The sequence below is a fragment of the Colletotrichum acutatum genome, assembly GCF_030867785.1.
Source record: "Colletotrichum acutatum strain CBS 112980 chromosome Unknown BDZ83scaffold_188, whole genome shotgun sequence".
Classification (NCBI taxonomy): Eukaryota; Fungi; Ascomycota; class Sordariomycetes; order Glomerellales; family Glomerellaceae; genus Colletotrichum; species Colletotrichum acutatum.
Genome location: NW_026849182.1, coordinates 17,429 through 44,907, shown reverse-complemented (window position 1 = coordinate 44,907; position 27,479 = coordinate 17,429). Strand labels below are relative to the sequence as shown.

Below are 27,479 nucleotides of genomic sequence, written 5' to 3'. Positions count from 1 at the left end.
TATAATTACTTAATTATTGTAATTATATAATATAACTTTAAGTAGGTATAATTAGAGGTAATCATGATTGTACGTAGGTAGTTATAACCGTATATAAGTAATTACGATTATATATAAATAATTATGACCGTGGGTAATTACGACTATAGGTAGTTATCTAACGCGGGCCTTATATAAATACGGGATTATTAATAAGTAAGTGCGCTAATTAGCTTGTAAGCAGGTGTAGTAGGGTCGCTGGACTTAAAGTTCTGTTTATTGGCTTTAATTGGCTAGAAAAGTAGGTTACTGCCCCAATAGCAAAACTCCTAGAAAATAGCCGAGAATGAGACCATTCACAGTACACCAGGTATCGACAGAGAGAAATGCAGTCATGATTATGAATACTTGGAAAATTAAAACTCATTTTTCTTCGTCTAAGTAGCAGATGGCCTCCTCCAGTCCTCCATGGAAAAGTCGGTGACCGAATTGTGAATAGATCAATACAGTCAGACTTTCGTTCGATCGTTCACCCAAGAAGTGTCGCCTAACTCAACAGCCAGTAGCGAAATGACTTCTTTCGATTCAGTTAACTGTTGCGCTTATTTGTCCAAGCCGGTAGGTTCGGCAGCCGCTGCTGTTGTAGTGACGGGCGGGTCATCAGCCGGAGGCACATCGTTTGAAGGGCAGTCAGGCTCCTTCGATACACCAGCATAGAAGCCATCACGGTAAGCGGCGTCAATTTGAGCCTGGAAGTGCTCGTCGGTGAAGGGAACCTGGGTCTTCTCGTACTTGACGTCCGTCAAAGCCTTCTTTGCGAGCGCTGGGAGGGAATCCCAGCTAATGAGGGTACGCTCGAAAAGCTTATCACCATCGGCGCCGGTGAAGGGCGCGATGGCCTCGTCGTGGATTTGAATCTTGGGGTGTGTAGCCATATCGATGCCAACATCTGAAGACCTGAACGAGACTTCTCCGGCAGCAGCCGAGCCCCAGTTCAGGTGGTCGGTGGTGTAGGAGATGCCAACGGGCCAGATGGACGTGATGTCGCTGTCGTCGCAGCCGAAGCGGTTGACCCAGACAACGACACTAGCCCAGTAGTGGCGATGACCATTGTTGTTTCCCTTGGCCCAACGAACCTTGGGCATGTAGTAACTGTAGATAATCGCCTTGCGGCCCTGGCTCTCTCCACGACGGACGTAGACTTGAGCCGAGCCACCGTCACCGCAGCCACTGCGGCCACCACCAGTAGGCTTCAGGCCAGCGCTATTTGACATCGTATCAGCATAGTGTCATCCTCAAAAAGTAGTCTATGCCAGATGAATGGCTGAAAAGAAAGGAATTTTACTTACCCAAGGTTGCCCTGGGCATCCACCGCTGGGTAAGGGTCGCAACCTCCCGACACGAAGAGGAAAGGGTTGAAACGAAGTTCCAGGCTTCCACCAACGACGGAAGGCTTCTGAGTGAATGGAACGACGGCGTCATGATTGATCCAGGGGTGGCCACCAGAGTCATCGCCACCGCGGGGCAACAGTGATGCAGCAACGGTCTGGGAGACGGCGAGGCAGCCCAGCAGAGGGCTAAGAGATTTCAACAACATGATAGCGGCAAAGGAGTGACGGCCAACAAGATTCAAAAGAGTGTGGGTGGACGATGGAAGAGATCCCAGAGCAAAGAGAAACAGCTGCTCAGTGTAGACTTTATTTGCAGGTTCACGTCGGGGACGCACTATATTTCTTCATAAATCAGTGCATGTGTTGGTGGGCGGCCGCGGAACGAGACCAAAACTGTAAATAAATTGTCGCCGGGGAAAACGAGGCGATGCCTTACGACTTCCAAAGTAATTTGAAGGACTTAAGTGCCATTGTGTCCCTCTTCCAGACTTCCATCTGACTCAAGATCGGATTTGTCCGTTCGCGGACTAGGAACCTAGGATGTGTTCATTCCTTCAGCGCGAGAGTCCGAGTCTTCATTCACTATTTCACTTCTAGTCTTGGCTATTGCCACAAGTTCCATTCTCAGCCTTTGCGAAAGCATCCTTTGCAAGAGCTTTCTTGTGTGTGCTCCACCACTCTTCCTTCGGCATCTAATATCCACTTGGTCGATATCAAATGTAGTATCGATTGTCCAAGGTGAAGTCACACATACGACGGCGAAACGCAACCGACATTGGGAAACATTTAGTTACTGAGCTCACACATTATGAAATATTCATGGCTAGGATTGGCCAGACCAAGGCAAAGTCCTAAGTCCTATAGTCCATGACCAGGAACGATCGACTGAGTTCGAGAGTATCTATTAAGCTTCAGCAGTGTCTTGGCCGTGGAATGCGCCAAGACTATTCCGTGATTCGGATATTGCCGCCTGATGGTGGAACTCTCGGCACACGGGGTGGCCCGCCTCTAATTTGGACACTGTCTGTGCCGCAAGTAAAAATTCACGAGGAAATTCCCGTGGTTCGTCCGAGCTCTGGTAGCGTCAACCTTGTTCTGTCAGAAGGAACCGATTTTACTGAGACAAGCCGCTAGAAACAACTACATGCTTTTTAACAGCACGCAACAGACAGCGGTCAGCAAGTGTCGAGGTTGTCCACCAAGCGCGCATTTGTGCCCAGTCCGGCAGTGCCGGTTGGAGCATGCTACCTATACTGTATATACCTTCTCAACCAGCGTTTGCATACAAACGCGAGCAAGACAATTGAACAATGTGTCAAAGTCTGAAAACTTTCTCCGACCGGCTTGAATGGGAATAACATAGTCATGGTTTCCGAGGGCTCTCTCACTTGAATTCGATGCTGTTGGACAGCAGCATGAGTCGACGCAACTCTCCATGCCTTGGACAATGTTGGGCGTTTGTGCCCTGAGTACATGTGATCGAGGTTCACATGAGCATTACACCCGATCGGATCGCAACTGATCATAGATGTCTGGCCCCTAAAATAATGTACAATGTATTGCCGAGCTTGTACTCCCCGACTTTGCCGACATGCGAGAAAATGCATCCAATGTCTGGATCTGCTCCTGTGCAGTAAGCACCTGCCAATTCGCACCGGTATAAATTCAACGTGTATTTCAGTCGCCAGGCTCCTGGATCCCTCCCATGCACGGCAATACGGTAAGCACTAATCTGTTCCTAAGCACGCAGTCCATGGCCTGTAATGACGACCATTCTTGCCCAGATCAGCATATCTTGGCAAGTAATGAGACTTTTGGGAGGGCAGCTCATCACTTGGCTTTGGAACTCGTATCACTGTAAGCGGATTAGTAGTCGAGCCTAGTGGGTTGCCTGAGCTTACTCAGAGAGACCTAGAAGCTCATGATTGATCAAGTCTCTGAATAATGCATGTAGGAGGGAGCGCAGCTAGTCCATGACGCTTCTACCACAGCACTTACAAGGCCTCTGTTCAACATACATGTAGGATTCGTCCACCTCAGGTCATGCATGCAGAGCTTCAAATCTGAGATAGCAAGTGTTGATCGAGGAGGAATTAGGGGCCATAGAAGCTTGAAGAGGTTCCCTCGGATGTCCCTACGTCTTAGAATTCTCAGGTATATCTCGAGGTAATACCTCTTCATCAAGGTCAATCCATCCTCCAACAGGTGACAGAAACACACGCAGCCAACGTTTATAATACGTTATTCCGAGCGGAATGGAACTAAGATTCTATTTTATAATCTCCCTGGTGGCAACTCTAGCGGCTGGCCAAACCTGTTACTGGCCTAACGGAGTCCCCAACGACGTCGTCAAACCTTGCCCTGTTGCCGCGGACACCGAAGCAGCCGCGTGCTGTTTCGAAGACCATTACTGCCTGGCGAATGGTCTTTGCTTCGAACCTCTCACGTTGACCATGTATCGTGGTGCTTGCACCGACGAGTCTTTCCAGTCAAACGGGTGTCCCAAGTACTGCGACAAGAGCGACATACCTGGAGGCGGTAAGTGTGGCTTTGTTGGAAAGCTACCAGGCAATCTCATTGATGAGAATAATCGCTAATATGTGGAACTTTGTCTGATAGATAGTTCGCTTCATATCGGCGTCTGGACTTGTGGCAGCGCACGATTCTCTTGCAGCAACCTACAGAATTGCGCGACCGGCAACTTCACCGTCAGTCTTCCCGGCAAGATCATGTTAAACGAAGCGGCAAGCACAGATCTAGGGGACAGTCCCGCAGCTACATCGGGCACTGGAAACAGCACTGGTACGTGTCCCATGGGCAGTGATACAGACAGCAAAGGCAACATTTCTCCGGGCGCCGCGGCGGGTATTGGGGTTGGCGTCGGTGTGCCTCTTGCGATTGTTGCTGGAGCACTAGCTGTAATGCTGTTGCGCGAGAAGAAAAACACGGCAAAGACCACACAAACATTAGAGATGGTTGAGAACGACGGCTCAAAGACTGGTGGTCCGAATACACAGCCTGTTTGGGGTTATGCCCACGCGGTTTCTCCCGAGCTATCTAATCAGCAACATGTTCGACACGAGCTGCCTCAGTGAATGAGCTTTGGAAATGATCGAGTACCGTACTAGAAGTGAGGATGCCTGGAGTTGTCAATCGATAAAACCTCAGTCTCCAGGGCGCTGTTTCAAGATTTTGGTTTGCATTGAAATGTTACATATATGGGTATATCTTGATTGTATGTTTCTAGTCTGTTATATGAGTGGAAGAATCTAATGAAAAAGGTATCAATCACGCTATGAAGTGCACTATGTTTGTGTGACCGGCACACTCAGCCGTACGTAAACTTAAGAATAAATCGTAGACATATCCTCGTAAACACCACCCTTTAGGCAGGATATGCTGCTCGGCGTTTGCTGGTCCTGAAAATGTCTACCACAACGTCACAACAGCCGCAAGAATAGTTGTCCAAAGCAGCGCCTTGGTGGGAGACAGCGAGCTTGCAAAGTTGCCTTCGCCCTTCTGTCCCTTTTCGAACCCTTGTTCATCTCCGCCGAGGTATAAAGCACCGAGGTCTGTTAGCCCGCCGTCGCCGTCGAATAACGACACGGAATTACCGGTCCAGGCATTGGCCTCGTCCTTGCGGAAGGCACCGAACCAGGCGTAGCCTTCGACATAGTCCAGTCCATCCAAATACGTTAGACTTTCGTTCATCATGACGAGAGTGGCGTCAGTGTTTTGTTTAGGGAGGGCCATCTCCGTGATCCAGTACTTGAGATCCGGCGATGTGGAGTTGTAGAAATCCCGCAGCCCGTCGAGGTGGTTCCTGAGGCCGGTCGCGTCGCCGTACCAGTGCACGGCGACGAAGTCGATCGGGCAGCCGTTGTCGTCAATGTCATAGCATGACTCGTTGAACTTCTGCAGCCACTCTATGCCCTGCGGGGAGCCGGTGACGACCGGGTGGCTGATATTCCATTTGCGGGAGCCAGAGTTGCGGAAGGGCACAATGTGCTCAATATAGGCTTTCGCGGCATCTTCTGGGTCGATGCTGCTGCCGCCAGATGATGTTGTTCCGTCGGGCTCATTGAAAGTTAAGAGATGGGTGGATGATTCGGGTAGTGCGTTGAGACGAGAGCTGAGGCCTGAATCTGAAGCATCGTCAACGCCGTGGATGAGCGGGATGAATGTGATGGAGCTGTTCAGGGCCTGTGCAGGCCATGTTGACCATGTGTAATACCAGCTGATCAACGACTTTGCGGAGGTGAGCAGTTGACTGTCGGCTGTGTGGTCGTCGCCCTGGAAAGCCAGCCCACGTTTTGATGGCAGGTCGGACTGTGCGAAGGTCGTGGAGTGGAGGGCTAGCGAAGCTAGCAATATGCGACTGGTTCGTCTCATGGTGTCGCAGGTACAGAAATGGTCCTTGTCTAACGTGAAAGAGAGTAGTGGTTCGTGGAGGATGATCCTTGTGTGATTTGATGCACAGAAATCGGGATCGGATGCAGCCGATGGAGGTGCCGACTTTGCAGATATATCTGACAATATTTCGAAACTCGACTGTCCAAGTAAATGGTTGATGTTGCAATGGACAGAAGAACTTGTTTAGCCGAGAGGCCTGACAAGCAGGATTCCTTCTTGCTGACGGCTCTCATGCCCAACTCAGTCATTGACCTCATTCGATGCCATCGCGCTCTTGGCGAGGGGCGACTATTTGGTGACGTCATGTTCCCTGGTATTTCACTCCTTGGTTGGTGCCAGTTGGACTGGCCAAGGCAAGCCCCCTTGCAAGCCACACCGCAACGGTCTTCATTACTGACAATTTCACTAAAGAGAATTGAGAAGTTGATTGAGCAAGGGTCCTGGTCGCAGTCCGTCATTGGTCTTGGGTCTAGACATGTGTCGGGCGAAGAGTGGTGCCCTGAACAGAAAGACTCCCGTTCAGTTGCGGCTGTCGGCGATGAGGCCCGGCATGCCCCTGTAAGATCATGTCATCGGTTCGCCCAGCGAGATGGAGTAGCGCAGTGAATGCACGCTGAACTTGACCAGTTGATGAGCTAAGAAAGGAAGCATCCGCGGCAAGACAAGATCAAGTCCAATAATGGACTGTAAATCAAGTGCACGGTCGCAGAGTCACTGCAGACTGTTGCAATACTATTGGAAAAAGCATATGTGATGCCTTGGATTAAAACGTAAGTAACTTTGTAGCAATCGAGACTCCCCAAACCGCACAAGACATTCAGCCAGTGCCCCTCCGTGCTCCTCTTCATGTCATTGCCACAGTAGTGCTTGTTGTCATACTTTAACATGCGTCAAAATAGACAGAATTACTACACATTGACTCCCACCGACTGAAGCTTTACTGCCCAACGTACGGTTCCCTAGAAGCTACATGTTTGGTACCAGAAGCCGAACCGATTCAGAGTTACTCGGAGGCTCAAAGGATAGGGACGGCTTGGAGGACTGCCACCACATCACTTACGAATACGAGCGAACTTCGCAAACGAACCCGCCTCAATGTCTTCAAAATTCAATTCCTCCCCCCGTACACCACATCCAGTTTCGGTTCCCGGGGCTTCAGCTGGCTGGAGCTCAGCAAGTGCTTTTAAGCTGTATAAAGAAACCAGGCTTCCGTTGTAAACTCCATCATCTGAGCCAAGAGCGAGTCAGGATCAAGTACAAAATAGGCGGGCCTCGTCTCATGTCTATTCAATAGCGAACTCAATTGTACCGTAGAGAAGCCCAGTAGTAAGGAAGGAACGGAGCTATTCGCACCGGTACTCAGTATAGGAGATACGGGATGTAGCTGCTAGTGCGCACACGAATTGCTGCCGCTTGGTTTTCACTCTATCCACGACAAGTCGGGTATCCGTATACTGCAGCTTTTCTTACCTTGAGACATCATGCTGAAAACTTTTTTATACAACGTGAATCTTGTTTAATTCCGTACGAGCTGCAGAGGATGAGTGAATTGCGAATGATATAAGTACAAGTCGGCCTACAATATTAACACTGATATTACGACCTGATTGATCACATCAACCACACTTCACAATCCCAAAAGTTTCGACACCTGACTATCGAGCTCCATCATCTGCACCAAGTATCTTTTCGAGCACAGATTCACAATGCACTTCCAATCCACAACCATATTCCTTGCCGCCGCTGTCATCTTTCAAGGTGTTTCCGCGCAATTTTGCACTGGCCCTCCCTAAGACTGCAATTTTGAAGACGTAAGATTGTCCACATGTCACTAAATTCTGGGTGACCTCCAGGTAATGAGGATATTGGGTGCTAATATACCAACTCGTCGTAGTGCAGAATCAATTACGCTGATCCATGGGCGATCTGCAAGTCAAAGGTTCGTGTTCACTGCAGAAGTGCCATGCGGTTTGGCTTCATAGCTGACTTGCATCTACCTTAGTGCACACCCGACTCAGGCCGAGATGCCGCTGTTTCCTGCTGCTCTGGATCATTGTACTGTCCAGCATAAGCTCAGTACAATATTACTGAGAAAGAAAAAAAAGACTTGAGTGCAGGAGCGAATCTTATGACCATTTGGCATTTGCATCATTGCATCATCTGCCTTTCGAACTCCACCTTCAGTCGAAGATTGGGGTTCCCAAACAATCACTGTTCTAAGATGTTACCTTCGACTCGAAACGCTATGCCATATTTCGCGCATCTCTCATGTTAGCCACATGAGATCAGTCCTGGTAAAGACAGTTCCGCGAATAGAATGGCAAGTCCAAGCACACAAAAGCCATTCTTTGTAATCCCAGTATCAAACCAGATCTCAATCTTCAACATTTTCTGTTCTCATGTAAAGCGGATCATTTTCAATCCTAGAATACAAAAATAATCAAAAGCAATGGTGCCTCGAGGGCGAATCGAACGCCCGATCTTCTCATGACGGACAACAGTACGAGTGAGACGCTTTACCACTGAGCCACCGAGGCAGGAATAACCAGATCATGGTTGGTGGTCCACAGATGCTGGCGGGTCAGCGCAGGACGACTAAGGCACACCGCTAATTTAAGTCTCGCGATGCACCGACAGAGTTGTTGGAGATGGTGGTGGTGGTTCGTCGAAACTGTGTACGAGGGAAACTCTACCATTCGTTGACGCACCTTTGTGTGGATGACTAACCTCCGCGCGGGTCGCTACGTCTTACCGTTCCCCGCGCGCGACTCGTTTCGTCTTTCCCCAAGTTGGGACGAAAGAACGTGGACATGTGCGCGCGGGTGTAAGCACCAAAGAAACCACACGAAGTTGATACGAGGAGACGCCTTTCATAGGCTGCCATGAGAACGGTGGTATGTAGATGCAGTCTTTGACTGTACATCTGTCTGACTTCAAGACGCCTCTCACAATCGATGCGCGCGGGTCAGGCGTGCTTCTGAAGAGTCGAGAACAAGCCACCGTCCGAGATAGATGACAATCCTCTCTGTGACGTGGTCAAGCGAGTCTGGAATAGGACTACTTAAGTTGATTATGAATCAGCGGCACAAGAGCTGAAGTCATGAGACTTGGCGGGAGTAAGGGAGGGACACGCTTTATGTGCACAGGGTGTCAAGTCTTCAACTTTTGTATAAAAGACTGTATATCCAACATGCATCAACATTCACTTTTGAGTACTTCGAGTCTCTATCAACCTTCAACTTGTCATAGACATTGTTGAACTCTTGCAAAAGTTAGTCAAGACGTAGACGTTCTGATCTCAAATCTTTCAATTCACCGACATGAGTTCCGCTAGAAAAGTTGCCGTCATTGCGACGAGCACCCGAACCCCACGCATTGGAACCAAGGTCGCGGAACTAGTGAAAGATACTATCACCGCAGATGCTACCACCAATGGCATCGATTTGCATCTCGTGGAAGTCGCTACTTTCAGACTTCCCGTCTTCGATGAACAGATCATTCCCGCTCAGGTCCCAGCTGCAGGTGACTTCGCCCACGAGCACAGCAAAGCGTGGAGCAGGGAAATCGCCAAGTACGACGCCTACATCATTGTGGTTCCCGAATACAACTACGGCCTGACTGGTGGCACCAAGAACGCCATTGACTACTTGTACAACGAGTGGATCGGCAAACCCATTGCCGTAGTTAGCTACGGCATCATGGGCGGCAACTCGGCGTCAGCGCAGGCGCAGAAGACGCTGGAAGGCATGAAACTCCGGGTTGCGCCGACGCGACCGGCGCTTGCTTTTGCGGGTGGGGCCGGGCCGGATCTAGTGGCTGCCATGGGCCACGGAGAGATCGGGGAAGAGTCGCGGAAGAAGTGGGAGGGAGAATCGGAGAGCATGCTCAAAGCTTTCGGGGAGTTGAAGGAGCTTCTCAACGCGCCGGCTCAGGCGAAGACGGAACCTTGAGAAAGATCTGACCTTGCAGAACTGAGAAACCAGCCGCCAATGCCCGTTGATGGGGGTGGCTTGGAAAAAGAAGCTTGAATTTTAGCTAGAGTCAGTTCGCGAATGCTAGATCACCTAACCCAATTCATGCGGTGGAACTCCACCTCGTAATGTCGCTAAACCCCTGTCTACAGCATCGTATTCCTTCGTGTTGGTTGAGCTATTGCTCTGCTGCCTATTTGAAAGATACTGTGCCGCTTGGCTTTGCATTAGCCTGAAATTCTCGTCGCATCGGCTCACATTTTGATTCTTTATCACCCCTTCGCCTTTTGTTCTCGATTTTCCCTCTTTTTCCACCATGCGCCATTCATCGCCGTCATTCGTTTTTTGTCCGTCATCGTCATGAGGACGTCCGCTCTCTTCGCGCTCAGTGGCTGCGCTGCCACTGCCCTAGCGCAAGTTCATCTACCGTTCTCCCACCGACCTCAATCAAAGGCCAGTAGCAATGTCGACACCAGGGACGTGGCGGAGCGTCGATCAGTTTCCGCGGTGGATGTTTACGTGACAGATTGGAATTATTTGGTCAACGCCACTGTCGGTACACCGCCACAAGATATTTCCTTGAGAGTCTCCGTGCAGGCAGAGTACACCTGGGTCCCAAACGCCAAGTATTGCGACTACTACAACTATAGCGACTATTACGATTCTTCCTCTACCAGAAATGCCTATTACCTCGATTCATATTCGTGCAGATACGGTGCTTTCCAGAGCAACGAGTCATCCACCTACGTCAATCCCGGCACCGAGGACTTCAGCACCAGGTACTCGGTCGGTCGAGCTCAGGGAGAATGGATCAGCGACACGCTAGGCGTGGCCGGCAACCAGATATCCAAGATGATCATGGGCTACGTTCAGTCGGCAGATGTACTGATCGGTGTTCTGGGCCTGGGCTTCAACACCACCGGAAGTGCACAATCCACCGCGAGCCCGAGCAGTACCTCGAATTATCCTACCGTTCCTGAACGCTTGGTACAAGATGATCTCATCAGCTCCCCTGCGTATAGTCTTTGGCTGGACGATGCATCTGCCGAGTCTGGGAATCTTTTGCTGGGCGCAATCGATACATCTAAATTTGATGGCCCTCTGATCCGCTTCTCCGTGCGCAGAACGGGGTCATGGTCAACAGGCAGGCGATTTGACACTATTATCACGTCCTTCAATGGCAGCGAGTCAGATACAGATGACCTGCAGCCTCTCGGAGAATCTTTGCGTCAACAAACCGACGCATATGACACCTCGAACCTGGTCCTTCTCTCGCCAGATGCTACTCTATCAGTGCTACCCGACGACATAGCCTTAGATCTTTGGGCTCTGGCTGGCGCTTCCTGGAATGATGACCTCGGCTATGCGATCATTCCTTGCACGGCAAACACCACCACGGGTCGCTTGGCTGTGCAACTGTACGGATCGGAGGGACCTGTATTGAATGTAGCTCTTGCCGACCTCGTGGTGTCTCAAGATGTTTGGTCCCATTCGGAGTGGTCTTGGGAGACCGAGTCGGCCTCCGAGTACTGCCTGTTCGGAGTGCAGTCGGAGAATTCCACCTCGACATACACGTCTTCTTCCTATCCCTACTCGTTGGGCAGCGCATTCCTCAAGCATTCCTACATGGTCTTCGACCTGATCAATGAAGAAATTGGCTTTGCAAAGACGAAGTTCGGCAGCACCCAGACGGAAGACCTAGTTCCGTTCTCAAGCTACGGAGCTGAGATCCCCGCCTCGACGAGCGTCATGCCGGATTGGTGCTCGTCTACCTCGTCTCAATGTCGAACAGGTGGTTCGGGTTCGGGCTCCGGAGGCGGATCCTATGACGGGGGTAGAACCTACCTGGATGATGGCTATTACCCTGGACATCTTCCGCGGCAGACAAACCTCGCGATCGGCCTCAGTGTCGGTGTCTTCTGCACTGTGGTTATGGGTCTGTCTATCTGGGCCATCAGACGAGGCCGCCGCATCAGGAAGGCTCAGAAAGAGCTGGCTGAAAAGCAGGCCGACATGGAACCCGGCGACGAGACACACGTCGGGGCCGCCGATGGAAATGCGAGCAACTTGACTCAAGACGCCTCGCATCCTCAACATCCGCCAGCTGCAGTGACTCGAAGTCCTTCTGTAACAGATGCAGCTGCAGAGCAACGTGCTACTGAAACTATGGGAACTGCCAAGTGAGAGTGTAGCGTTTGTCAGACAGACTTAATGCAACAATCAACTCCTCTGTGCCTCGCGGCATGGTATGTAATCGTTGGAAAAATGAACTCATTCCGCTTCTGTCTCCTCAATCTGATCCTTCGACGATATATACTGCCGGATGCCGGGGGTCAACATCAGTTGCAACCAAGGTAACGTGCGGACCGATCCAGTTTCGTTCCATGACCAAGGTAAGTAGTCACGAGACATGGCAAGTCGAAACATCGGATGGCGAGTCGGGAGGTAGCAAACGCTCACGATGTCGTAGTAGTTGTTGGATACATAGATCGCGAGTATCATCCTGGTGCCGAATGGTGGTTCGTTCCCCCTTGTAGATCCTAATCTTGAGAACCCACTGCTTCGGTTTCCATTTGCAACGTTGCAGATCATATATCATTTGGATTGAGCCTCATGGACATTGCAGATGGCATAAGAAACCTCGGGGTCAACCGCCAATACCACTCTGCAATATGCAAGACATCAGATGGCAGCTGCTCAGATGGTGTTAGCATCAAAAAATTGCCCCTGATGTAGCCGCTCTTGACGAGAGGGCGGAGCGGGTGATGTGCCGCTGCCGTCTTATCACATTTTCACCTTCCAGATGGGAATAGCGAGTTCCGTAGGATTTTTCAATGTGGTGTTTGGGACGGGGTAACTCTGAACCGAGTTTGACTGTTTCGGTTGGGGGTTGGTCTCTCTTTTGACAGTCTGTCTTGTATAATTGTCTCGGCAGTGCAACTTGGCTGGAGTTATCAAAGACAACACCCACTCTATGGAATTGATAGTTAGCAGAAACACGTCACAAGTCTCTCCCATACCTCCTTTACCGCGATAAGAAAAGGACAGCTTTTGGGGATTCGCCAGAAAAGAAGCATGTGCTCACATTGAGCCTGTCCCAAACGGGCGACAAGCCCACACAGTGGAGGGTCACATTCGGCCCCGACTCGGTCATTCACCCTACATTGGCCAAATTGTAGGCACATGGCCATTCAAGGGTAAGTCCTGAAGAACATCAGACTTCAGCCAATCTGGACGACTCTTCTCGTTGTGCTAACAGAGGAAAGTTGGCTACCACCTGCATTAGCCCCGGCCCCTCACCTTACTCCCAGCCACTCACCGGGCACCATCGCCAAATCCTCACCCTTGGTGTTGGCGCTCCCTTGACACACAAAATTTCATAGCGAATCTCCGAGCTCTTGCTTGCAACCAGTACTCTGGGTGGGTATAGTTGACTATGGTGTGTTGATGGTACATTGAGCGGCCAGGCTCGCAGGTCATCGTCAACTTCACTGCTACCACTTGAACGTGACAAACAGACGACGCGCTGAAACTTTTGCACATGCACAGGCCGGCATACCGAGATGTGATCGCAGAAGCGGATCTAAGGGGTCTACATGCCCAGAAAATTATTGACGACCTCTTTTCAAGACGCGTAACGTTTCGCTGGGAATTGACCGGGTTTGCAAGTCACACCCAGACGACTGGACATCAGGACTTGGACAATGACATTGTTGCTTGACGACTGACTACTGTAGATAGCGTCTTGTCTAAAATTGACGGACTTGATTAGTATAATATGATCAGTTGATCGCTTCATGTCCAGTGACGTGTGCCTGACTTGCAGAGATATTCTCGTATTCACTCCTTTAGCAAGCTATTTAACGGATCAACTCATACCGCTATCAAAATGAAGCTTCTTCAATCATTAATCACTATGGGTGGCATCCTCTCAACAGCTGTGCGTCCCTCCACGGCGGCGCCGACGAATATCACGGAGCGAGGTCTCCAAGGCTACACGAATGCAGTCTACTTCACTAACTGGCAAGTTGTTGATAGATCCGAGGTAACAGAGCTCTACTGACCTGATTGAAGGGCGATATACGGTCGCAATTATCAGCCCCAGAATCTCCCGGCGTCGCAGATTACCAATGTCCTCTACGCCTTCATGAATCTCCGCGCGACTGGTGAGGTGTAAGTCAATTCGCAGCCTGCCCTAGACGACTAGCCCAGGAACACGCAAGCTAACATTTCAACCCACTCAAAGCTACACCGCCGACACCTATGCCGATTTGGAGAAGCACTATCCTACTGATTGTAAGGCTTCTTGCCCGTGGTGAACATGACCCCGACTCATGCTGACTCATTGGGACTTTAGCTTGGAACGATGTTGGCACCAACGCTTATGGCTGCGTCAAACAGCTTTACCTTTTGAAGAAGGCTAACCGCCGGATGAAAGTCATGCTCAGTATTGGAGGCTGGACATGGTCGACCAACTTCCCCGCCGCCGCCAGCACGCCCGAAGGCCGAACCCTCTTTGCTCAATCCTCTGTCAAGCTCATGAAAGACTGGGGCTTTGACGGCATCGATGTTGACTGGGAGTACCCAGCAGACGCCACTGAAGCAGCCAACATGGTCCTCCTGCTTCAAGCTGTCAGGAACGAGCTGGACTCCTACGCCGCCCAGTACACTCCTGGCTACCACTACTTGTTGACTATCGCTTCACCTGCGGGGCTTAGCCACTACAACGTCTTGAACCTCAAAGCGATCTCGGATGTTATTGATGCTTTCAACTTGATGGCGTACGATTATGCTGGTTCCTGGGATGCCAATAGCGGCCACCAAGCGAACTTGTACCCCAACCCCAGCAACCCATCATCGACGCCATTCTCCACCGATGCCGCTGTCAACGATTATCTGGCAGTCGGCGTTCCTGCTGCAAAGATCGTTCTAGGCATGCCAATTTATGGACGCTCATTCGAACAGACCAACGGTATCGGCCAGCCGTTCACCGGCATCGGTAGCGGTTCCTGGGAGAACGGAGTGTGGGACTACAAGGCTCTTCCTCGAGCGGGCGCCACCGAGCTCTACGATGCCACAGCTGTTGCCTCTTACAGCTACGATTCGGCCGCTAAAGAGCTGATCTCTTACGATACTCCGGCTGTTGTACGAACCAAGGTCTCGTACCTGACGGGCAAAGGCCTCGGTGGTTCCATGTTCTGGGAGGCTAGCGGCGACAGAACTGACAGCGGGAGTCTTCTGGCAACTAGCTTCAACGCACTCGGTGGCGCGGGCACCCAGGACCAGAGTCTCAATCAGCTGAGCTACCCTAACAGTCAGTACGACAACATCCGCGCGGGTGTACCAGGCGGTTAAAGCTGGAGCTTGTGATGTTGGAGCTCATGTTATTTTGGTCTCTTTTGTAATGTGGCGTTTGGCGCAATAGGTTTCGGACAACCTCAAAGGTCCATTTGTCAGATCAGCTCAGACACCGTTTCTTTTTTGAAGCTCGCATATGAGGTTTCAGCTTTTCTACTTCTCTTCTAATTACTTTCTCCGACGATAATCCACCACCTTTAACCTCTTGATCATTCCAGTTTTGGTCCAACTCACTCCATCCACCTCTGCTGCGTGTCTCATGCCAATAACATTATGCTAAAACTTAGTCCTCCGCAGCTCTTTCCTCTTCAACTTCAATTTTCTGCCCGTAGACAACGTGACTGGACAGTTGTTAACTGAGATCTATCCAACTAAATGTCCTTAGGTTCTCTCGGCTTACTAGTTCAGATATGCATGAATGGCGCTATTCTTCAAGTCTTTGCGAACTTGGGCCAACAGCACAACCACTTCTTCTCTAGTCCACCCAAGAACACCGATAAAAAGTTTCAAAGTGAAGGCATCAAGCCCTTCAAGTGTTTGAGCCAGATTGCACATCCCGACATCTTTGTTATGAGCGTCCTTGGGCCATGGGCCAAGAGGGATCTTGAAGTGTTGATGAACGACATTCTTGAAAGGGGCTTGACGGACCCAATCCTCAAGCTTGGGACCCGGCGAGTCTTCGCGTCCAAGCTTCTGGCAAGCTTCAGCAAACAGACGAGCCCATTTCATGAGGGCGAGGTCTTCAGTGACGGTTCCGTCGTCGCATCCATAGATCACACTCATATCTTCGAACTCAGCCCACCCGTTTGGGGCTAAGTTTCTAGCATAGGGCACGTCAGTTGGATTCAAGCCTCAGCTTGGATACACAGCGAATATCATGGGACGAACTGTCGTCAACATTCAAAAGAGAAATCTGGGAGAGAAAACATCAAGCGCTTACTCGTATATTCTTCGGACTAATCTCGGCCAGTCTCCTATCGAGGCTGCCATACCCCGTGAGAAGATGAAATCGTACTTCTTGTTGACAATCCATGCGCATTCGACATCATCGACCTCGAATTTGACGTTCGGAGGCACCCTATGTACAAATTAGCAGGCTTCTTGGCGTCGGTACTGGTGTTCTTGCCATTCAGGTTGGATCGGGCTCAGGTCATTTCCGATGATCTAGTGGATCCTTCATGTTAGCCCGTCTTAAGCTACTGTTTACATGGGAATTGAACATGCGCGTGTACCTCCGCAGTTGGGAACAAGTCGGCAACCTCGATGGCCCCTGATCGTTGAACTTAGTAAAGCATAACCAGGTGCAGGTTCTGACAGAAATCTCACAAATTCCGGTGCCGGTCCCAACGTCAAGGATTCGATGCGTCGTTTCAGTGTCAACAGGGGCGAGGAAGAATCTGTTGCCAATCGTCTTAACAACGACCAAATGCGACAAATCGAGGCGGTCCATTTCTCTCTAGACACATCGGGACACGCCATTAGCGGGGATCGAGCCGGAGAAAGATCGTCACGTGAGCCTACCTCATCATTTGGGAAGTTGTATGCTATCCGCCGCGATCACTTTTGTGAGTTATGCTGGTGCAGTGCGACCTAGGGCGATGTGGTTACTTACAACCTGCTCGGAACGCATGATATCGGCGCCCGTACTCCTCTGGATAGTCTATCACGCTTGACGAAAGGGATGCGGTGTATGAAGAGCTAAGAGCAGCCATCAGCAACTGGCCGAAGTCAGCTACAAAGAAGAAGGTTGAGCTCGATCATACAGTCGGTCCTCAATAGTTGATGAATCATCAATCGTCTTCTAATTGTCAGAATTGTCTCTCAGGGCTCGGAAGCAGGTAGGGAAGTAGAGGACAGACGCTAGAGTTATCATCAACTTCCAATGATGCTGCTTCGATCGTGATCCCACCATGTGCTGGTGATGCAGCGGGGTCTGAACTCAGCTCGGCTGAAGTATTTGCCGTGGGCGACGCTGATTTAGCCATATCCAAAATGAATCGAATGCAAGCGTTGGAGAATAACAAGTATCGAAACTCTTCTCGTCGCGTGATGGAAGAACAAATTCAAGCAGGCGACTATCTAGGTGATTATGTGTCCATCGGATGATCAAGGTCAAGATTAAACCTCGCAGCTTGGCGACTCCTCGCCCAGACCGTCGGTGTTGTGGATTATCAGGTGCTTGCGCCAACACTGCTCCCTGGGATACCGAACAGCAACGCAATCCGCAGTTGGTTGGCAACCGGCGGGAAAGTGACATGATGTAACTGGACAAATACAAATGATACCACTTGCAAGGTGGGGCTGCTTTCTGGGCTCAGAGCCTTGTCATAAATGAGAAGAGGCTCTTTTGAGATCGCACTGGGTACATGGATCGGAGAGGGTCCACATCATACAAAGAAGAGACACCGGCAGAAGGTTTTCCGAGGTCAAGTTTTGTTACTTCAGGTAACCTTGATACGCTCTGGGTAATGAGCAGATACTTACTTCAGGTATGGGCATCACGAATCAGGACGAAGAGAAGGTGAAATCTGAGCGACGCCCAAACCCTTGGCTTGCAAAGGTCCAATTAATTTCGCAATGGTGCTTGTAGATTTCCAAGCTATTAGCAAGATCACTACGTTGTGTTCTTGTTGGATACAAGCACCATACGATTGGTCTTTAATGCCTTTGTCTGAGGACCTTGCGCTTCTGTCGGCTTCATAAACACGAGAATTCTATCTACCCCAGTCTTTCGCGCCTGCTTGAGGAGACGAATCTTGTGACTATGCTGTACCAGAACAGCTTCCTCGTTCAGCCTTGTTGCCGGGCCGAGTCTCTGCTCTATCCAATCGACCAGCTCAGCTTTTCATTCCAGTTGAGTGCATCCTTAATCACTTCATGACTTACAAAGAGCTGTAGGTCGCTGAGAGCAGCTCTTAAGAGTGACAAGCTGCCAAGATATTGTTCCGCAGGCTGCTCTGCCGTGATGGGAAGTCCCTTCTTCAGGAGGCCCATGACCAAGGTTCCAAGGAGCAGACTGTCGCATTTCTGACGCGACATCAACTGCGCACTCGAGGTACACCAGAACTCGTTTCCAGTGGACGTGGTCAGCTTAGCGCAGAGCTCCACGTAGGGACTAAGCTCTATGGCCGCTCCAGCCTCACGATGCTTCCGGATGATCTCTATTCGTTATGATGTCAGAGTAGTCCCCCATCTTGAAGAGTCTAGACATACCAAGCAGCCCGGGTGGCTCCATAGTTGTCACCTCATCAAGATAATTGCCCCCATATTGCAACGCCTCACTCCAGTCAGATAAGCGAACCGACTCATTTGCTACTTTCGTCACCATTTTGCTGAACACGTCTTCTTTGCCAAGCTCCCAAGCGGCACGGAGCAAATTGAGGTGCTGGGTTTCGCCTCTGACTCCTTCCATTTATCCAGCAACCCAGGGACGTGTTAGAGAGGTGACATCGTATTTGTCCGTTAAGACGAGAAGTGCTGTCAGCTCGTCGAGAGTGAGAAGCTCGGGAACCTGCTCGAACAATCCATGGATGATATCAAGAAGAATCTCGAAAGGCTTCGTCTCATCGCCAGGAAGCTCCACCACCCAATCGTCACTATCGCTCTTGGAGGGCTTAGATTTCTTGAATCCACCGAATAGCATTCTCTTGAATACTGGAGAGTGCCTGGCAAGAGCCTTAGCGCAGACGATGAAAGACTGCGTGGCATCGCCTGCGCTGACTAGAATCTCCAGGTCACCATCTTCGTCGATTGTGATAGCATCCTAGACCTCAACAGTAGTTGTAGGCGCCTTCACGGTTGGGATTGTCGGCTGATGGTCTGAAGTAGCGGACGGTGTGTCTGATGTAGACTCGTTCATGGTGAGAGGCTAGATGCTCAATTTGTTTACTTGGTTGTGCGGAAAATCGTTAGCGATGAATTTAGACTGATATTGAACGAAGAGAACTTAGTTACATGCAATGCTATTCTCCACGCCACGAGAGACTCATTCGTAAGTTGAAGCAGTAGATTTCACTATCAAGTGTATCGTAAGTTCTTTCTTAGCTGTCTCCGTTTGAGGTGAAACAGAAGCAACTGGCTGCTGGTACCTCATTACGTTGATGTGATTGGTTGATACGTCTGCTCGTTTGACTCCGCATTCTTGGTTAGAGGTGGTTATTGGCATTGCTTACATAAAGATTCAAGCCTGGCGGAATACTTCCGTTGTGCTCTTGAACATCAATGCTGAAGCAAAACGTCAACGAAGGTAACGGGTGGTGTTCAAGAGTTTAGCAAACGGACAATGGTCAACAATGATACGCAATTTAAATCAAAACACTGAAGAACGGCTGCGGGTTCACATTCTTGGTATTCATCCCAGATGTCAGCCTTCGCACTATGTCTCAATTATCAATCAATGGGCGAAGTCGGCTGGGAGGTGAAATTAGTTGGACCAGAAACCAGAGCCTTCAACAACAGTCAACACAAAGAGTGAGGGCCATTTGGTTTCATGCAAACAAAAACGACAAAGAATTGAAGATACTCATATCATTATGACCAAAAAGAGTCTAAATCTCCAGCTAGTCAGAGATGTAGATTATGAAAGGTTGGAGCATGGGACTTCTCACAATTTGCTCTACTCTTCCCCAACTTACAAGACATCCCGGAGGAAAATACTTGCAGAATGAAGGCCTCATTGTCCATTTCTCCGAGAAAAAGATAATAGAGTTCAATAAATATGCATCCCATGTCAGTCGAGGGCTTCACCCCCGTCAAGTTGATCATGTCAACTTACAATTGAAGTTGCGAGTCGCGATTCGCGAAGTGGGAGTGGTGGTCAAAGGCGGTCAGGCACATGTTCCATGTGGCATGCCGGAAAAATTTTCGTATGCGGGCAGTTTTTTCTAGATTGGGAGTCTAGTTTGATTGACTCCATCGTCTCGAAAGCTTAACTTGTGGCGTTGCTGGGCCAGGCACGCCAAGGCCGCGTATCAATACCACGAGTCTTCGTACCGACAATCTGGAACACATCTCCCAGAGAAGCTCTACCAGAGAAGCGGCTAGTCGTATTACTCATCCTGTCTTCAGAGACGCGAGCGCCCTAGATCCATTTCTCCACTGTCGATCTCTCCATGTCAAGGTAACCGCAACACGGAATTGCCGACCCCTTTACAATAGTCACTTATGGGAACGACGTACTTTGTTTGCAGATGGCTATTACCAGATTCTCTGATAGAAATTGCCAAAGCTGTGGTAAAGTGCGGTACGTTGACAACGGGTGCTACGAAACCGCGTGGGAAGATAGTTTCTTGATAATTAGCATACGTGCAGTGATCCTCTCCACGTTTTCTATACACAATTAGGAGTTGGGAAATGCGAACAGACTTGAACAGGACTTCATTAATCTCCGTGTCTGTGGGGCTACATGTGGCAATCTTGAGCTCAGGCAAAGCACTCATACGGCTTTGGATCACAGCTAAGGTAAGATGATGGGCATAGCATGCTGGACAGTCGCGATCAACTGAACCCGGTACCCAACCCTATGCCCCCCAGATCAAATCCCTTATGGTACTACCCTGTCCGGATGTCCGGGTATAGATCAGCGCTTCGAGATGAGACCGGAAGTTCACAATTCCAAGACTTAAGTCTTGACGCTCTATTTTAGTTAACATTGGGACAAGGCAAATCATCAAAGTTTTCCCATCATCTTGACCAAACTAGTGAACTAAAATAAAGAACGGTGTCTCGTGTTCTGGATGTCGTACTATTTCTGTACATGGATGATGGTGATGAGACCATGATTGGAGATTGTCGACACCCTCGCGGCCGGCGAGTTCGTGAGTTACCACCTGTGATTATCGAGCCGGGATGAGTCAAGTCTCATGTTCCCCAATAATTCTAAGTTGTTTTGTATGGCGAGGAAAGAACAACATAGTTCGCGTGCGAGATGATTGTTTTGAAGAACATAAAGAGTCAACCGTTCGGCGTTCTTCTGCCATCACTTCATCACCACACTCGTCATCATCATCGTCGTCATCACTTCTTCTTTGACAGCTATCTACCACCTCTATTACATCTAATCATTCTGATTCAAATCAGCAAGATGAAGTTCTCTGCCTCTACCATTCTCTTCGCCGCTATCGGCGCTTTCTTCGCCCCTGGCGTCGCCGCGGACCCTCACTACGAGTGTTCCTGCAGCACTTGGAACGGCCGAGGCTGGACCTACGACTGGCAGCTCACTTTTAATGCCTGCAAGAACAACTACGAGGGCGAGGTACGCATCTATTCGGAAATCGAAGTTCCAAGGCGGAGGCTACTATTTACTAACACGATCACAGGCCAACTACAACCACGGTCAAGGCAGGGTAAGGCTATTCAGCCCTGTGACAACATTTAGATACAATGCTAACATTTCGCGACTAAAGTGCAAGTGGTTCTCCCACAAGCGTGTCGACGGTGATGACTGGAACCGCGTCTGCGAGGCGCAGGCTCGTGATGGATACTACCCTGTGGCCAACGATGTCATTGACTCTACCCAGTCCAAGATTACTGGAAAGTCTGGTCACGGATTCTGCAAGCGATAGAGCTTTCCATGGGAATTCTTTAGCTCTATGAGTTTCTGACTCAATTGGGGGTTGGAGGGATTTGTTCAGACATAAAATATCTGGCCGTTTTGGAACTGGATTGCGATGCTGTTCGCACCTTAGTACCTATATTATCTTGATTCGTAATCATCAGGCACACATAACCAATAATTTCCATTTGCTTCGCGAAGTTTTTGAAATGGCCTGAGTAGCCTTGAAAGGAGAAGTAAAAGATATTGTTTACTCCTTACACGATGCCCGAGAATGTCTTTGCTGTCTGGCACCAAATCCTGAAAGTCATTTGTGTCGATAGCTGTTCGTATCTTTTGGTCCTGCTTAGCAATGGCGGGGCAATTGGAATCTCCATGATTCAACTTTGCAACTAATCATTCTAGGCAAGTGTGATTGAGCACCTCACGCGACTCACGTGAAAAGTTGGCTCTTCATTACGCCTAACCTTAACGGACTTCATTCAAGGTGAACACTCGTGACAAAGGCAAGGAAAATAGAAAATACTATCAAGTTCGAATAGTCACGGCTCAATACCGATCAATGCAAGCCTTGTTCAGCCTCTGGTGTATCGCGAAAGTCTCCGGTCCGGTCATCTCGGATTTGTTGGCTAGACAAATTGATCGACATGGAGGTTACTAAACCACACTTACCACTCTACTAAATTTTATTATCGGGCGGATTGGTTTTCCCCTATTGAAAGCTTGTATTATTGATGTCCGGTTGCTTTCCACACAATGCGAATGAGACGCCGAAGAGATTCGCAGTTGCCATGGCCCATCTGGCAGGTTCCAGTCATTTAGTCCTTGACCTTGCACTGCTTCACCCTCCCCGATGGTATAAGTCTCTGGAACACCCCGCCTGTGACCTTTGTATCCCACAACTTACCTGCATCACTTGCCATTTGAGCTTCACATTCCTTTGCTTAGATTACAACCATGAAGTTCCTTGCAGCATTAAGTCTTGCTACTGCCGTCTCGGCACTGGCTGTCCCTCCCGTCGAGCATGACCCTGCTGCGCATGAGAGTGCTAAAGGTTCCCTCCAGCTCATCGGCTCTGGGATCCAAGCTCCCGAAACCATCAAGTAAGCCAAGTGATTCTGCTTGCAAATTGAGCGTCTAACATCCTCACAGCGTCGCCAGATCCAATGACGAGGTCGCTTCCTCCATGGCCCTCGAAAAGCGCATTGACGGCATTCCGATTCCTCATGGAGTTGCTTCTGCTAAGTCAATCTTACTCATGGGTGTCACTGTTTCCTTTCATATGGTCGGAGGCTGGGTCCGCCAGGGTGGTCGCAACGTGTGGACCTACACTTGCAAGGGCATTGTCTTGACCAACAACAACGATAGGAAGGCGGTCAGCATCTTCAGCGCTGGCATCAAGTACCTGACCAACTACATCATGTCTGAAGGCAGAGTCTGGACTGTGAATGCTCCGGAGGGAGGGTTTGCGGACACGGTGAGCATTAATATCGGAAAGGCTTGAATTTGCTGCCAATGTTGGGTACCTTACATCTTATTGAGCAAGTTGAGTTCCATACGGAAGAATTTACCAATCGGTCTTGACTGTTCATATAAATATCATCTTCTAGATTGTGAACAAATTTATCGGGCTTGATCATTGTGGACATGGATTTTTGAAATGCATGTGGCTTGCGCGTGTTGCCAGGAGTCTGCTCAGCTGAATCCTAAACCCCATAGCCTCCCCCAAATGAAACAATTATCCGGGCTTCTAACTTTCGGCATGCAAACCTGGCTTGATATACTTGTTCGAAATGCATAGCCCATGAAAGACCTTAGATTAAGGCCTCAGGAAGTCAGTGAAGTTTCATGTTGCTACGGGTGCACCAGTCATGAAGAGAATCCGAAATACTCGAGCCCTGAGCAATTGAGACGAATGCTGATCATATTAATGTCGCTTCTTTCTCTCGATGTACCAGCCAATCATGAAATGTGAAGAAGATTCTGTTAATTTGTGACGGATTTCTCGGACAGAGATCCTGGTCACGGTGAGGCCTTCCTCATCGTGCGGCGTGCTGGCTTGCTCCAGAACCTGACTCGAACTCGTTACAAAATCCGGACTCCCATGTCAACTCAGCGTTAAAGTTCAGTCTAACCAGCCTACCGGGCCACCAAACTGGAGCTCGGCCCCTAAAACCTAACACAAAGGAAGGAGTTTCCACAAGGCAGTGATTCGTGTGCCCACGGCGCTCGCTAACTGTCCGCGTATATTGATACAGCCGCTATGCACATGATACATCAAGTAGCACTTGGCGCGCCGTTCATCTAAGCTGGCAACGGGCACTGCAGATCTGTGACTGCGATACTGGGTCGTTTCCAAATGATCGGCCTGCTCCGGTTCTATTCCGGGATGAAACTCCACGCGTGTGCTACATCCGCCCGAGTTGCAAATGTCGGGGCGTTTAAGAATGAACACGAATGATGCCGACTGGGGAATAAGAGCCACGCAATGTCGATGCAGATCTTTACAAAAGAGAGACATACTTTCTCTTTTCCCCAGTCAATCAAACCTTCTCGCCCAGAAACTTTCGTCTTCAGTATTTTCTGCCAGAATTCGGTACTTTCCATTAAGCTTGTTTTTTAACTTCACACTATTGAATCTAGCTACAATGAAGTTCGTACTCGCCGCATCTTTTTTCGCTGCTATTGTTGTCGTACCGGTCACGGCCGGAGAGTGCGGCACGTTTGGGACCGACTTTGGAGCATGTTTGAATTGGTGCTCTGATACTAACCCCGGTGCCGAACGGTATATTATCGACGGATGTTACCGGGCTGTGTGCTCAAGCTGTAGACCTGCAAAGAAGCGATGTGAGTCGATTGGGGGGGGGTTTTTCTTTTTTTAAGCCAAGCCTTGAGGAGGACTTTACTGACAGCGGACGCGTATAGCACTCGAGGCACGAGTTTTCCAGGCGTGAGGATACCAAAGAGCCATTGAACAATAGTACCAGATCCTCTCCTCCCGGCTGGCCATCCCAGCTTCACCATTATTTCAACGCGTACGAGTGTGACACCGATCACACCTCAAGTCGCTTACGCTCTCGCCACTGCTTTATCACTGTTGAGAATCATTCGCAATCAGTATCGTTGTTGCACGGCTCGAGGTCATCATTAGTCTTTTTTCAGATGCCCGGTAGCAAGATATCACATATTCTTCAAGTTTACAGCGTTGGATCCAGCACTGCTATTACTACTTAGTCTGTGTAGTCTCAACTACCCAGACTACCCTATTCCAGCTGAATCCGCTCTTGCATGGGTATCATGTATTTCAGCCCCCCCGATCCTCAACCATGAACTCCTTCTAGCCTCTCCCTCTTCTGAGTCTTGTCCCGAATTCATGACTTTCCCCTGATGACCGGCGCTTCTTCCCCGCCGCCCACGACTTTTTCATATGCTGGGGCCGCCTCGCTAGGCCCATCATAAACAGGGACCTCTTCAACAGGCGGTGGCGGCGCACTCGATGAAGAAGCAACCGCAGATGCCCTCGTCCTACCACTTGCCGTATCCTCATCTGGTGCCAGGACAAGCAACTTTTGACTTCCCTCACACTTCCAGCTCTCGCCCGCCACCGACAGCTTCACCTCCCAGTGCAACACATGCTCAATTTTTACGCAATACGTCACGAAGGTGGGAACGACAATCTGCCCAAACGAACCTGCACCGTTTCTCTGTCCGAGGAGCAGTCGTCCCAGCGCGTCGACTCGTAGATCCAAAACAGCACCAAGGTCCAGTGGAACTTCCTTCGGGCCCGAGGGAACGACAATGATGTTATCTGAGGCCTGGAAAAGATGTTTCAGCCGCGCCAAGCAGAGTTTCCGCGTCTTGCTTGCGTCGTGGGGATCGAGTGTTCCGGGGCAAATGATGCCCGTCGTCGTCTGCAGCTCCAGCTCCATCTGCTCTATCGTTACCGTCTGCGGTACGTCCGCGATAACATCCGATGTACGATCCTTGGATGGTGTCAAATGAAGCAGGAAAGGGATGGTTGACTCGTTTCCCAGCTGAATCACCGTAGGATACTGCACATCGAGAGTATAGTGGAAGGTGGGAACTTTGGAGGAGCCAAAGAACTTTTGCGTTTTTTGCTTGAACGACAGCTCCGCGTCCGTCATGCCTGGTAGCAGCCTCTGACTGCTCACACATCCAGCTTTATTCCGTCTCTCCAGCCTAAAGTCGCTGATCATCGGCGATGGTACGGGAGGCGAAAATACCCGGACAGGCATCGCCGCCTTCACGACGGTGCTCTTCCCGTGCACCGTCAGCTCAGCCTCGATCCAGTACTCGACGAAGCCATGCCAACTTTTGTTGAATCCGGACCCGTCGAAATGGAATGTTCCAGGCAGCGGTTGCTCGGGCAGCCCTAGTCCGGCATGACCTCCGACGTTGGGGCGCAAGAAGCACGCCTCCTTGGCACTCTCCCCGCCACAGTCATTCACGGCCCTAGCATCCGTATGCGTCGGCAGTGCGAGTGCAAAAGGCCAGGATACAGGTTCGCCTCCGGCTCCGGGTGCGACGTGGATAGGTCCGCGGTGGACTACATCGGCGACAGCGTTCTCGGACCAGAAATTGAAACGGGAGCGGTAGTAGCTCTTTTGGTTGTTGCCGCGGGAGATGACGAGTTTTGCCTTCGCGCGGCCAAGGAGGCGGACGCGGACTGTGGCGTTGGCGGCGACGATGTGTGATTTGCGGACGATGTGGCCGAGGATGACGCTGCCTCCGTGGAGGGGGGTGTCTGGGTGAAGGAGCTGTATCGAGAGATCGAGATTGTTCTTCCTCTCCGTGGGAGGCATGACTGCTCCAATACGAATCTGTATCCGCAAAAGGCTGGACAGATTGACGGGCTTAGAGAGAAAAAAAAGATATATGGCTTATGAGATTGGGAAATCGCCCGTGTTTAAGCATGTCGTGAATTGCGGCACAGTCCGTAAGCACTTAGGAATGGACGTGCGCGCCAGGCAGCGACAATGTGGTTAGCGCAGTGGCGCAGGTGGCGCTACATCCCCCAAGGAGCTGTGGCTGTGTAACGTCACTTGATGACTGGAGTCCTTGACAGCCCACCGGCTCACTCATATCTCACAAGTCTGTTCATCTCATCTCATAGACATGTCATCTAATCTTGTGGAGACCTGTTTCTCCATCCTACCGTTTTGCGTCAATGTAACCGTGACATGCGGTTGATGATCCCAACTCCATTGGGCTGCCGGGCACTATCCACCCAGTTGATACCCATACGCCCTTCCTATCTCATTCATTGGCATCCCACTGGTACAGACGACGCCATGCGCAGTTTGCTATAGAAAATCTGTTTTCAGCTGCGATACAGTGATATGTATACTCCCAGCTGGTGATACAAATCTCAACAAGTTTCATCAGAATCCTATGGGAAAGATTGAGGGTGTTCAGAGGGATACACCGACCAAGGCTGATATCTGACAACCTAGAGGCCCATCCTACATCTCGCTCTGTTATCGAAGAATCACCAAGGCACATGTATAGGAGAGGGACTTCCTCTCTCGTACTTTCCTCCCCGTAAAGATTCTGTAGGACCTAGTCGGGTGCCTCGGTAGGTTGACACCACAGTCGCCGTTGGTGTCCGCCAGTGCCAGCGCTTCGATTAACGCAAATTTGAGGCTATAGTTGAGTTGATTGAGGGTCAATTTAGTTGGCCTGTCTATTTAGGTGGCAACTCCATGGCAAAATTGGCGCCGTAGGAACGACTTTCCCCCCAATAGATCTATTCTTTGTCGTCAAAGAAAAAAGTAGAGAAAGCCGCTTTTCTGG

General features: G+C 50.0%; 11 protein-coding genes and 1 non-coding gene across 12 annotated transcripts; 5 read left to right on the top strand and 7 right to left on the bottom strand.

Annotated features, from left to right (window-relative positions):
* Positions 1–581: 581 nt before the first annotated feature.
* Positions 582–1,576, bottom strand: BDZ83DRAFT_592283 (necrosis inducing protein-domain-containing protein; the record flags this gene model as incomplete). Its single annotated transcript, XM_060506519.1, has 2 exons — positions 582–1,242; positions 1,329–1,576. The coding sequence occupies 2 exons, from the start codon at positions 1,574–1,576 to the stop codon at positions 582–584; spliced, it is 909 nt and encodes a 302-aa protein (XP_060358449.1).
* Positions 1,577–3,823: 2,247 nt separating this feature from the next.
* Positions 3,824–4,465, top strand: BDZ83DRAFT_757888 (uncharacterized protein; the record flags this gene model as incomplete). Its single annotated transcript, XM_060514960.1, has 2 exons — positions 3,824–3,908; positions 3,990–4,465. 2 exons carry the CDS (start codon positions 3,824–3,826, stop codon positions 4,463–4,465), a joined length of 561 nt encoding a protein of 186 aa, XP_060358448.1.
* A 334-nt stretch (positions 4,466–4,799) lies between these two features.
* BDZ83DRAFT_592301 (glycosyl hydrolase catalytic core-domain-containing protein) lies at positions 4,800–5,762 on the bottom strand (the record flags this gene model as incomplete). Its single annotated transcript, XM_060506522.1, has 1 exon — positions 4,800–5,762. One exon carries the CDS (start codon positions 5,760–5,762, stop codon positions 4,800–4,802), a length of 963 nt encoding a protein of 320 aa, XP_060358447.1.
* Positions 5,763–8,236: 2,474 nt separating this feature from the next.
* BDZ83DRAFT_t302 lies at positions 8,237–8,320 on the bottom strand. The gene has a single exon. It is a non-coding gene; the product is annotated as a tRNA-Thr (tRNA).
* Positions 8,321–9,103: 783 nt separating this feature from the next.
* On the top strand, positions 9,104–11,938 carry BDZ83DRAFT_657404 (aspartic peptidase domain-containing protein; the record flags this gene model as incomplete). The annotated part of the gene is made up of 2 exons (XM_060510958.1): positions 9,104–9,541; positions 9,986–11,938. 2 exons carry the CDS (start codon positions 9,104–9,106, stop codon positions 11,936–11,938), a joined length of 2,391 nt encoding a protein of 796 aa, XP_060358446.1.
* Positions 11,939–13,670: 1,732 nt separating this feature from the next.
* On the top strand, positions 13,671–15,109 carry BDZ83DRAFT_724309 (family 18 glycosyl hydrolase; the record flags this gene model as incomplete). The annotated part of the gene is made up of 4 exons (XM_060512644.1): positions 13,671–13,777; positions 13,829–13,927; positions 14,001–14,050; positions 14,112–15,109. The coding sequence occupies 4 exons, from the start codon at positions 13,671–13,673 to the stop codon at positions 15,107–15,109; spliced, it is 1,254 nt and encodes a 417-aa protein (XP_060358445.1).
* A 132-nt stretch (positions 15,110–15,241) lies between these two features.
* On the bottom strand, positions 15,242–17,343 carry BDZ83DRAFT_641789 (methyltransferase domain-containing protein). The gene is made up of 10 exons (XM_060509573.1): positions 16,972–17,343; positions 16,876–16,910; positions 16,725–16,810; positions 16,634–16,656; positions 16,439–16,568; positions 16,345–16,382; positions 16,239–16,276; positions 16,053–16,190; positions 15,513–15,932; positions 15,242–15,453 (listed from the first exon to the last, which is right to left on the bottom strand). Exons 1-10 carry the CDS (start codon positions 17,095–17,097, stop codon positions 15,396–15,398), a joined length of 1,092 nt encoding a protein of 363 aa, XP_060358444.1. The 5' UTR covers positions 17,098–17,343; the 3' UTR covers positions 15,242–15,395.
* A 383-nt stretch (positions 17,344–17,726) lies between these two features.
* On the bottom strand, positions 17,727–18,440 carry BDZ83DRAFT_657401 (uncharacterized protein; the record flags this gene model as incomplete). The annotated part of the gene is made up of 3 exons (XM_060510957.1): positions 17,727–17,879; positions 17,999–18,273; positions 18,326–18,440. 3 exons carry the CDS (start codon positions 18,438–18,440, stop codon positions 17,727–17,729), a joined length of 543 nt encoding a protein of 180 aa, XP_060358443.1.
* Positions 18,441–18,524: 84 nt separating this feature from the next.
* BDZ83DRAFT_757882 (uncharacterized protein) lies at positions 18,525–18,971 on the bottom strand (the record flags this gene model as incomplete). The annotated part of the gene is made up of 2 exons (XM_060514959.1): positions 18,525–18,875; positions 18,909–18,971. The coding sequence occupies 2 exons, from the start codon at positions 18,969–18,971 to the stop codon at positions 18,525–18,527; spliced, it is 414 nt and encodes a 137-aa protein (XP_060358442.1).
* A 2,223-nt stretch (positions 18,972–21,194) lies between these two features.
* Positions 21,195–21,675, top strand: BDZ83DRAFT_757881 (uncharacterized protein; the record flags this gene model as incomplete). The annotated part of the gene is made up of 3 exons (XM_060514958.1): positions 21,195–21,365; positions 21,430–21,456; positions 21,517–21,675. The coding sequence occupies 3 exons, from the start codon at positions 21,195–21,197 to the stop codon at positions 21,673–21,675; spliced, it is 357 nt and encodes a 118-aa protein (XP_060358441.1).
* Positions 21,676–22,622: 947 nt separating this feature from the next.
* BDZ83DRAFT_757880 (uncharacterized protein) lies at positions 22,623–23,169 on the top strand (the record flags this gene model as incomplete). The annotated part of the gene is made up of 2 exons (XM_060514957.1): positions 22,623–22,768; positions 22,818–23,169. 2 exons carry the CDS (start codon positions 22,623–22,625, stop codon positions 23,167–23,169), a joined length of 498 nt encoding a protein of 165 aa, XP_060358440.1.
* A 1,617-nt stretch (positions 23,170–24,786) lies between these two features.
* BDZ83DRAFT_641788 (uncharacterized protein) lies at positions 24,787–26,604 on the bottom strand. The gene has a single exon (XM_060509572.1). The coding sequence runs from the start codon at positions 26,486–26,488 to the stop codon at positions 25,037–25,039; it is 1,452 nt and encodes a 483-aa protein (XP_060358439.1). The 5' UTR covers positions 26,489–26,604; the 3' UTR covers positions 24,787–25,036.
* Positions 26,605–27,479: the final 875 nt, after the last annotated feature.